The sequence below is a fragment of the Fulmarus glacialis genome, unplaced genomic scaffold (genome assembly GCF_000690835.1).
Source record: "Fulmarus glacialis isolate BGI_N327 unplaced genomic scaffold, ASM69083v1 scaffold41980, whole genome shotgun sequence".
Taxonomy (NCBI): domain Eukaryota; kingdom Metazoa; phylum Chordata; class Aves; order Procellariiformes; family Procellariidae; genus Fulmarus; species Fulmarus glacialis.
Window position 1 is genome coordinate 6,558 of NW_009186597.1, and position 11,278 is coordinate 17,835.

Consider the following 11,278-nt stretch of genomic DNA (forward strand, 5'->3'; position numbering starts at 1 on the left):
GGCTCCTCCCGGGAGTGGCGGGGTGGCGGGGTCCAGGGAGAGGGCTCCCCACTACCAGGCAGGAGGGCACGGGGGCTCTCAGTGCTCAACACAACAGAGGTTGTGGGCAGCATCTGGAAGGAGGCAATTTTTGTGCTTCAATACTCTGATGCATAAGTCATTTGTTGGCCTCAATGTGCTGCAGTTCAGCATCTCTTATTCCCTAGCTCTCCATCAAGATTAGTTTTCCTAGCAACCCTGCTTCTCTGTTTGTTTAGAGACCTTTTTCTTTCCTGCAGATGATGTTTCTGATGGTGGCTTTGTTACTGCAGTTGATTCACCTATCCTCCAGTCTCACTTCTCCTCTCAGCTCCCCTTTGGCAGATTTGTCCACTGTAAAAAATATGCATATAATTATAAAGGGCATAGAACTATTTTCCTACCTCTACTTTCTGAAACACAGGAGGGGCTGTTGCCTTTCCCTGCTTTTTGTTACTTGACGCAGGTGCCAGTGAAAGAACTCAGCAGAAGAAGAAAAACAGTGGTTTTGAAGATGAACTTTCCGAAGTCCTTGAAAGTCAGAACAACAACATCAAGCAGAGAGGTCAGTGTCAGCCTCCTCCCCCCAGGAAATCCAGGTCAGGCTGTAAACAAGGATGTTCTTTCTAACAGCCTTGATATGTCCATCTGCTTCTCATTTAGGCATCTTCTTTGATGCTGCTGCTGACACACACAAGCAACCCAGTGTTTGCTATATTCTTATTTACCAGCTTAAACAACATGTAATTTCTGAGCTATAGTAACTGGTGATGGTCAAGTTACCAAACTCATACTGATCTTTTCCACCCTGCTGCCAACACCACCACTCACTTCTAATGCTTAAAATGAGTCACAGCCAGGGAAATCCCATTCTGAAAGACTCAGTGATATAGGCAAGAGCGGTCTGCGTCTGCTCTTGCCACCCTTGTTTCCACGCACCCAAGATATTAGGTTATGGGTCTCTGAAAGGAATATTGAACTTGGGATACACACAGCGCACACACCCACACAAAACACGTGGAAAGACCACGTTCAGCTGGGATTTCCCCTGGTCATTATGTTTCTATGGCCTGGATAGAGACAGGCAGTGTAGCGGAAAGGAGGGTTCAGCCCCTTCCCTTTTCCACATCAGGAAGAGACGATGCCAATGTGGGGTGAGATGATTTCTTGTCCAGTGGCAGCACCCTTGCAGAGGGTCTCGAGCAAGCTCTGGGGCCTGTGGCTGAGCCATGGCAGCGCAGTGATGCCATGACATCTGCCCAAAGCTGCCCGAAGCGATGAGGAGCGATACCCCGGGGGGCTGTTCCTGCAGCCAGCATGGCCAAAAGTCAATGGAGAGGATGGGTGGCACTGAGTCTCCCTCCCACCAGGGCAGACCTGAACCCCTTGCTCCAGCAGTGTGGAGACTGCATGAGGATGAAGCGTGGCACGCTGGGCTGTCCAGGCCTGCAGGCAGCCCAGTGACACCTGCGCGTTGTCACTGGTGGTAACCAGCCCTGCGTGACCAGCTCTCTGCATCCCCTCATCCCAGCATGCTCCTCAGCCCTGCTTGGGGCTGCGTTCGCCTTTCCATACCCGTCTGGCTATTCCCACTGCTCTTTAGCCTCCCGTCTTTTCTTTTGCAAAGTGATTTCTATGGCTAATTATGTTAAAAGAGGCCAGTCTCTGACACAAGCAGGAGCAAGTACCCAGCCCACAGTAAGCTCCTGCTGAGCAGCTGCTTTGCAGAAGCAGAGCCGGCCCCCCCTCCCTCCGGCTTGCCTGCAAACAGCGCTGGCTCCCTCTTCAACCTGGTGGGAGAAATAAGGATGCGATGTTAGCACAGCACTCAGAGCAGGGAGAGCTGGGCTGTATTACACTCCTAAATAATTTCATTTTGCGTGCAATCTGGTTTCATGCGGGACAAGTTTGTTGCTGGCATCTCAAGAGATGGTGATGAGGACCATGCCGCAGCAAAGCACTTGGGCATATGTTTAACTTCAGCCGTGCGAGTCTCTCCAGGAGAGCAGGCACCAGTGAGAGTACTGGCTTGCTTGAACGCAAGCATATGTTGAAGAGACTTGCGAAAGGATCCATGGGCTGGTTAAGCAGATTGCTGAGCGGGGCTGAAGCTCCCTAAGAAACGCATGGGCTTCGCTGTTTGAAATGAGCTCTCAGGAGAGGTGTTGCTTCTTGCTCCTCCCTCTGCAGATGCGGCAGGGGAGCGCCCTGAAGAGGAGCAGCCCACAGGGTCCCTGGCTGAGCTGGCAGTACAGAAAACTCAGCAAAATGAAGATTCAAGAGAGAAGGGAAAGAACAGCCTAGAGGAGAGGAAGCCCAGGCCACGGGATGCTGACCCCAGTAAGAAGGAAGATCAGGAGGAAGCAGAGAGCAACGAGATTGGGGACATAGAGGATGCCCAGCGAGATGAAGCTTTGGACAACCACATCAGCAAAGACTTCAGCGAGGATGAGCAGCAGCAGCGAGGGGATGAAGAGGAGCAGCCCAGAGGCCCCAAGGACAGCCTGGAGCTCGAGGACGAGGGAGAGCAGCCATCCAGGCAGGGTCAGGAGCAGAGCAAGGAGACGGCAGGGGAACGTGTGGAGCGGGAGGATGACGGAGGAGACGATGCTGCAGAAGAGGACCCTACTGAAACAGAGAGGTCACTTGATTTGGCTGAGGAGGACGAGGAGGCTGAGGAGATGCAGGGAGACGACAGTACGTATCCCAGACGACTGCACTGATACCTACCCAGGGTGAGCTAAGAGCACTGAGACAGACAGATAAGACGCTTTAAAGCCTAAAAGTTCAGGCAGGTGCTCACTGGGTTTACAGAAATACCCCTGCCGACAGCCACCCACACACCCCTGCAAACACTCGACCACGTGGGCCCACACACAGCAGGTAATACAGGCCCATCAGCTGCCTTGCTGCCTGCTGCTCAGTTTTCATAGCACATGGGGACAACTAATTTCTTTTGCTTGAACTTCCTACATGGTTTTTGATTGCTGCCTCCAAGCCCTGTTACTGACATGGTGACATGAGAGTGGGTATTTCCAGAATCCTGGGAAAATGGGCCTAAGTCAGGAAACCCACCTTGCATCACCCTGCAGGCTCGGTTCAAAGGTGGAGAGTAACCAGGTTAACAATTGTGCTTATTGTTGTGTTTAATGCTCTTTCAGATAACAATGATGCTCTGGGATTTGGCAAAGATGGGCGTAGCTCTGAGGAAGAGGAGGAGGAGGAGGAGGAGGAGGAAGAGCAGCCCCGATCACTAAGAGGAGGAAGGCATCGCCTGGAGGATGAGGAGACGCAGGGGGAGGAGGACATCTTCCAGCCCAGGGATGCCAAAAGCGAGGAAACTGAGGAGGAGTCCTCCAGGGAGTGGGAAGACTCCAAGAGGTGGAACAAAATGGATGAGCTGGCCAAGCAGCTGACATCAAAGAAGCGCACGGAGGAAAATGATAGTGGGGAAGACCCAGACAGGTCCATGAAAATGGCATTTGGGTCCCACAAGTATGACTTCAGTAGTCCAGAGGAAGATGTGAGAAGGTCATGGAAGCATCACTCGAAGAAGGACAGCAGTGAAGGAGGCTTCCCACTTGCTCCCATGCCTGAAGAAAAGAAGGATGAGGAAGGCAGTGCTAACAGGAGGATGGAGGTTGGTGTACATAGGCTTAAGAATAAATCCCGCTCGGTTATTACTTGGGAATCCAGACTATGCTTGGAGATGTGGATGGTACCTTGGCGTTACGCAGCCAGCATCGGTTCTCTGTGACATTAAGGAGATGCTTGGTGACCTTTTAGTCATTCAGTCCTAGGTATTATTGAGATTTGCACCTGGCTGTGCCTTTGGTTTTTAATCCTTGTTTTAGTGACAAGTGCAAAAAAGTGCTCTGCCCCAGAGAGTCTTAAAAAGGACTTTTGTGCTGGCCTGTGCTGGACATGGTGATCAGAGCTGTATCTGGAGCCTGGGCGTGGGTCTTGTGTCCCAAAGCCCCTCCAAGTCAAAGGGAATACTTTCGCTGGCTCAGGGATGGAGTGGGTAGTGTCAGACCTCCTACATAGGTAAACCAGGGGTGCAGCTGTGGTGAGAGAGCTGGGGCGTTGGAGTGGAAATAGTTGACTGATATGGGAATACATCTGAGCCAGGCTTCCAAAGTCAGAGATCTCCTTCCCTGGTACCTCGCGTGATGCTATGTGGTAGCTCAGCACCTCCCTGGCAGCCAGGAGTGCGGTTTCACCTTTGTGCTGAGGCCCAGCTCCAGGCACGGATGTTTATTTGGGATAGTGCAGGGGGCTGGCCAGCGGGGCTGGGCATGGGCTCTGCGGGTGTTTGCTCTGGGACAAGCCATGATCAGGTCCCTGGGAACAGACTGGGGCAGCAGGTGACTGAAGCCAGTTTGCTGCAGCTCTCTTGCCGCCAAAACACTCCTCTTGCCTTAGTTACGCACCACAACATTGCCCAAAGGTTGCCCATCAGGTCCTCTGCCAAGAGGGCATATCCAGTCGTGTTGGTTCAAAGCAAAGCCAAACGTCTCAGCTCCAAGCAGGGATGCAGGGGTGCCTGCCAAGGAGGTGGGCACCTGCCCCATCTGCCTCCTCACCACCCAGGTCTCTCCCCCAAGAAGGCTGCTCCCCACCTGCCCCTGCCAGCAGCTCTGGGGTGCACCTTGTCTGCAAGGTGGTGGGCTCAGCCTCCAAATGGGAACTGGGAGGGAGTTTGCTGAGACTGCAAAACTGCTGTTTGTAGTTGCAACAAGATTTTCTGGTTTGTTTTTTTTAAACTAGATCAAGGCCTCTAGGAGTCAGTGAGGAGGTGTCAGACCAGGCACCCAGCAGGGAGGGAAGGGAAGGCACAAGCTCCGGCTCTGCCAGAGTAGCTGCCATCCTGTCCCCTCTCCTCACTTTCAGGCCATGTGGCCACGTGGCTTGGCCAGTGAGGCCAGCGTGGGCACAGCTGGGGGCTGAGAGTGCTGTCCCCTGCACTTGCCAGGGCTCAGCCTGCAGGGCCAGGCAGGAGCGAGCCAGGGCGCACGGGCACAGTGCAAGGCAGTGGTTTGGGTCTGACCTCTCCTCTCTTTGGGTGCTCTGGAGGATCTCAGCACAATGCTATTTTCTCACTTTCTGGGGGTTCCAGTTGCAGCCAAAGCTCTCCTCCAGCAAGGCGAGCCTCAGCCAGCTGCTCCCTGACTCGCTTCAAACAAAACACACCGGAACAGGCACTAGGGCTCAGTCTGGCTCCCCTGGGTGCTGGCAGGCACCCTGAGCCGCCGGCACAGTGCTGTAGCCAGAGCCTTCCTCAGGGTTGAGCCAAGGGCCCTGCGGAGGGGCAGGGTAACTTTTGCCCTGTTCAGGAAAATAGCTCAGGGATGAGAAAAATGACTTTTTTTTACACAATTTTTTTCGTACCAGCCACATGCAGTGCAGGCCAGTGGCTCAGCGTCTGCCCGCGCTTGGCAGCTGCTGCAGGCAGCAGCAAGGCTCTGCTCCCTCCGCACAGAAGAGGGGCTGTCACCTCAGCTTTGCTGACAGGAAAAGGCACTTTTAGCACACACAGCCCCAAGTTTGCTCCTGCAGAGCCTGCTACTGCGCTGGGCAAGCGTGTGATCTGCAGCGAGCCCCAGGTGACGGCAGCTGTGAGGGACAGCCTCCAGGGCTAGGGCTGGCAGCGAGACAGGGCCAGTTGCATATGACCGGAGTTCAGGCAAAGCCACGCAGTTCTGAATTTGAGTACCTGCACTAAATAAAATAGCTTCAGGTAATGTTATAGATACACAAGAGCCACTACAGAAAGGTCACCAAGCGATGGGCAGCTTGAGCCTTTAAACTGATGGCTTCTTCAGTCACTATTTTCCCAAACGGAAAAGCCTCTTCTGGTACTAGAGGCACATGCGGACACCCAGCACAGCATGGGGAGAGGGGACACCGCCGTCCCCTCCACGAGCGGGGTACATGTTGCACTTGCTGCAGGTGGCAGGCACCTGTGCCCGTCCTGGTTTGACACCACTGCCTCAACACAGGCGCCCAGTGCTGTTTGACCGTGCCCGCCCTGGCCTTTGTTCCCTGGCAGCCATCTCCCTCTAGCCCCATGCTCTGGAGGGAGAGATGCATCAGGGGCTGCCCTGCCCAGCAGTGGGGCTGGGGAAGGACGGTGGCTGCATGTCTTGTCCCCGTCACCAGCTGCAGCGATTTAACATTAGGACAGGACTAATTAGTGTTGCGCACAGACATCTGTCCAGAGGGGCAAATGCAGGAGTGGGCTGAGGTGAGGGGGCAAAACACGTCTGTGCTCGTGCCACCACCGGCAGCTAGCCCTGGGCAAGGCTTTCTGTTGCTGTAGGGGGTGAGGGCTGCCCACCCGCGACCGCTGATGCGTGTACTGGGCTGTCGTTGCAGGACCAGGAGCTGGAGAGCCTGGCCGCCATTGAGGCCGAGCTGGAGCGTGTCGCCCACAAGCTGCACGAGCTGAGGCGAGGCTGAGGGCCCCAGCCCTCCCTGCGCAGGTGAAAGCCACTGCTGCCGCCCTCCTCCCTCCCCACCGCATTTTCATTTCCTGATTTAAAAGCAATTAAGCCGGAGCAGAAGCATCGTGCCTAGGAAACCGACCTCGCTAGCGCCCAGGCCTGCCTCCCTCGCCATAGTGTTGTGCCCATCGCCGCTTCTTCACCTCACGCTCCCCCGTCCACACGGATGCCCACCCGCCTGGCCGGGCGCCGGTGGGTGCAAAGCGCAACCTACACGTGTATTTTCTGTCCGGGTGGGGGTTTTTCCCTCTTTTTTTTAAAAGACAAGACAGCTTTCTAGAAAGTTCTCCTTCCACCGGTAGTTTCACTGGGTAAAAAACTGCAATAACTTGTTATCTTTTGATTAAAAGCTGAGAACTCTGACTGTAATATATTCTATATAAAAAATTTATCTAAGGAAAAATAAAACTGCAGTGGGTTCCGTCCTTTGTTTTGGCAGCTTCAGTCTTGGTCGTCAGCACGCTGCAGGTCCTGGGGGGGAGAAGGGGGAATGGAAGCCTCCCCTCACCACAGACACATTGTGATGGCGTCTCCCTCCTTACCCAGGCTCCAATGCTGCTGCCCACCGAGGCCCAGCGTCGAGGACACCGCCCTCAGGTCCCGAGCACTGCGGGGCTCTCCCTGCCCGCCCGGGGCCGGCGGTGCCGTACAGCCCAGCCCTGGCACCGGGTGTCCCGGGTGTCTCAGTGAGACGTGGGTCACATCCGTAGTTCATCGATGAACTCAGGGTTGACCAGGGAGAAAACAGTTTAGAAGTTTAAACACTGGGGCAATACTTGACCAAGTCAAGCTATTTGGACAACGCACGAGTAGGTTAAAAAACCCCAATGTAACAAATAGGCTAGTCATGAGGAAAACTACTGGTCTCTGTTCCCCCAGAGGTGAAGGCTGGTCCTGAGGCGACGCCCCTCCTGTGCGTTGGCTCGCAGGAGCTGTGGTGGCCTGCTGTCACAGCACTAACAGGCAGAACCTTCCTCATCCTTTGGGCTTCAGGCCACATGCCAGCTGGAGGACTGGGTGGTGCCTGGGCTGGAGAAGCTTGCCCCAGAAGTCTCTGAAGACCGACCATAAGATTTTAGACTCTCTGTGTGTATTGGCAGGAGAAGAAAAGAGCATCCCGCTGCCAGGGCTGTATCCCACCCCCCATTCAAAGCTCAGTTGTCTCCCATCACCTGCAGCCCACAGAACAGCTGAGAAGCTCAGGGAACGGCTGCCAGGCTTTGAACTCGACATATTCCTTCATTCTGCTAAAACCATCAGCACTGTTGGCCCATAGAGTGAACTGCACTGGAGGTGGGCGTGCGGGGTCCCCTTGGCGCAGGAGGCACTGGGTGTCCAGAGCTGTCCTCCACCCACCAGGTGAGCTTCCCCAGGGAGGGCTGGAGGAGCTGCTGAGCGGGCAGTGCCCCTCGCCCCCAGTCCTGGGCAGCCACACGGGGCAGGAGGAGGCGGCGAGGCCGAGGCACAGCCCGAAAGCTGCCCTGGCACAGGGCGCAAGCCGGGACAAGGCACAGGGTGAGAGCCTGGCTGGGGAAAGCGCACCAGAGCGAGGTGCGAGTCTCCCAACCCCATGCTGAGGAGATCGCGCTCTCATTAACCTCAGGGAAATGTGCGTAGGAACAGAAGTGAAACCAAAGCTGTTCCACAGAAACAGTACTAAAATGTCAGTTATTAGGGAGTTAATCCAGCTGTAAAAGTCACATTTTACATACTGGCCTTCATTTAAATTTTAATTTGAATATTGTATTTAGTTTCTCCTTTTTTTTGCGGCAGAGTCTCTGCCGGTAGCATCACCCATACAACCCCTTGCAAACTGAGGTCTGCATGTCACAATAAATTCACAGAAACTCTCAGTGACCCACTCTACCCCATCCCTGCCAAAACAAAAAAACCCAAACCAACAAACCAACCCCAAACCCAAGAAACCAAACAACCCACCACAGAAACGCAGCCATCTCCAAAGGACTTAGATAAGTTTTTCCACAAAGGATGGCAGCAGCAGACAGAACTTGTCTATTGCTGCTGCAAAATCAACAAGCGGAAAAATAACGTTACTTGATGGAGCCACTATAAATACTGTCTTAATTGTATATTCAAGTAATCACTAACATTTGGGACCCAAGGACTTTCTTCAAAGGGAAAGACAGAGTTCAAGGCCTGAGCACTGGGCCTGGGAGGATGCCTCAGCAGCTGGCAAATGCTGGCCCTCCGAGTGGTTGTACCTCTGCTCAACCATGTCTCTCAACTCACCACTGCAGGGCTTGGCCTTGGGGCTGACACCAAGCGCTGATCCCCCGGCAGCGTTCACATAGGCGCCCTTGCTGAGAGCGCTTGTTGCTTAGCAAAATTTAATGCTGCTGGGTGAGATATCGATCTTTCCTGCACTAGCCAAAATAGGATCCTGAATAAAAATCCTGCTGGGTTTTGAGAAATCAAGAATTCCCTGTCCAGGATGATGAAGGAATAATCAGCCCAGAGGCCTATGCTAGGAATAAATGCTTAAGTACAGCAGTAGCCTAAATCCCAGTGATGTTTAGCTGTGTTATATAGTAAGATAAAAATAGCCGACTTCCTAGTAGTGTTAGAAGAGAAATCAAATCAAATCTTGCTGGTACAAGAAGGTCCAAAGTAACTGCAAACAACTGCACTGGGGAAGGACGTGAAAACCAAATTCTCATGAAAACAGGCTTCCCCCAGTGAGCTGCTCACCTTGCTGCCCTATCCGCTCATAAAGAGAAAGCAAAGCAGAACTTGTTATAAGGCATTTATTTTCATTACGTGTTGGAAAGGGACAATTCCATCTTCAAAACAATTACAGAGATAATGCCACAATACCTACTGCATAATGCTTTACTGCTGAAACCAATTGTCCAAAACAGGTGCTTGGCAAATGAAAAGAAAATGAATATATTACCATTGAAATCAATGCTGTTAGATGAAACCACCATCTTCACTGCCGATCTGATCAGTCATGCAATTGAAGACGCCAAATAGCAAGTATTTTTGGTTTTTACAGTAAGCCATGATCTGTTAAGGGTTTATATAATTCTATACAAATTTAAGTACAAAATGGGAATTATGTTTCAGAAATCATAGTGAACCGGGCTGAAGCGAATCACAAGACACACTTGTTAACACTGTACAGCTGGATTTGAACACAGATACCAATGAACTTGCAAAACCTAGCACACACACAAAATGGTCCCCAAGATTCAGCCATGCTTAGTTGGGGAGCAATGCTGGAAAGTGAAGGAGAATATCCAACACTATTCACACCCGGAGGGCCATTTTTCTCAAAATTGTTGGGATCCCAAGGAATTGTTGTCACTCTGTTTTAAGAATGACTGCATTTTAGTATGTGGTTCTCACAAGGGTATACACAAGCTGTATCAAATACTGAATCAGAAATAAATAATAAAAGATACATCTAATAAATCTTTTATTTTTAATTTTTTTTTTTACAGCAATGACTTTACAAGAGGATAAACAACTCATTTTTAGGGGCTGCTAACATCTGAAACAAAGAAGTCACTATTTTATACTCAACATATACTCAACCTTTTAATAACTTTATATATGTATATATGACTTTTCACACAAAAAATGTTAAAATAATTTATATCTAAAAACTACTGTGTAAAGAACGAAGGAGGAAATAAAATATGGGTTTCCTTAAACAGGATGGAAGAGGAAGACCTGATTTTCATGAACTCCTTTTGCTGTTTCAGCTATTTCTGGAGTTTCAAGAGATTTCCAGGCCATCAACAAAAACTTCCCAACACATCGGGAGCCCTCTGCAAATTCATGGCACACTGGGCAAGGTCACCTGCTAATGAGCTCATGCGGCCCACAGGCATCTGCTAGCATCAGCCCCAGTGGATTCAGGGTAAGAAAGGTGAAGACAAAAAAAACATCTCCCCAGACTGCTATTAAAAACATAGAGTGAAATTCTGGACCACTGGTATCATGATGTCCACTGGCCAGGACTTTACTCCCAAGCCCTACCTCTCCTCACCCTTCCGCATCACAGGTACAGGATGTTTTCTTACAGTGGGTTTTTTATTTCCACAGGAAAACTGCCCCAGTAGCAGGGGTGGACCAGACCCCAACAGCCACCTGCACGCACACAGCGAGAACGATTCCCTTTGCTTGCTACAGATGCTACCGTGCTTGTGTTGCTGAGGAATCTCTCTAACATCTCCATTTATACCTGGATCCTCTCAAACGTCAACATCTTTAATAATTTTTGTGGCCATGTAAACATGGCAGAATCCATGGAGGATTTGAAACCCATCCTGTTAAAAAGCTTAAGTGTTGATGGCCTGGATCCATACAGAGTGAACAGGGAAAGGAAAGGTAGTGAAGATGTGGAAAGTACTTTTCTGGAGGTTACATTCCTCTGAAATAGATATTAAAGCAATATTACACATAAAATCAGCAATGTGATCTGCAACAGCGTGTCTGTTTATCTATGAAAACAAGAGGAGATTATATTAAAGGAAATATTTTAATCTACACAAAGCATTTTCACATACTCCTAATTACAAAACACACAGTTGCAACACCATAAAGTAATTGTATACTGAATACAGAAATCAATACATCTCTTACTAAAAAGGAGAGAGGAAAAGAAAATTAGCAGGGTAATGCAAGTGAACTCCTGCAAGTGTGCACATGGGGAGACTGCTACAAACTCAAAATAGACTCTATTGACTAAAAAAACCAAAATCCAAGATTTTCTGCACAGCTGTGGA

At 50.9% G+C, this 11,278-nt stretch overlaps 1 protein-coding gene across 1 annotated transcript in view; it reads left to right on the top strand.

The window, feature by feature from the left end:
* Positions 1–6,480, top strand: part of CHGA (chromogranin A (parathyroid secretory protein 1)) — a gene marked incomplete at its 5' end in the record, with an annotated part of 12,829 nt that extends 6,349 nt beyond the window's left edge. The window contains 4 exons of the mRNA XM_009572097.1: positions 485–583; positions 2,209–2,715; positions 3,180–3,658; positions 6,397–6,480. Coding sequence (XP_009570392.1) covers positions 485–583; positions 2,209–2,715; positions 3,180–3,658; positions 6,397–6,480 — 1,169 coding nt within the window. The remainder of the gene's footprint in view (positions 1–484; positions 584–2,208; positions 2,716–3,179; positions 3,659–6,396) is intronic.
* Between the last annotated feature and the right edge of the window lie 4,798 nt (positions 6,481–11,278).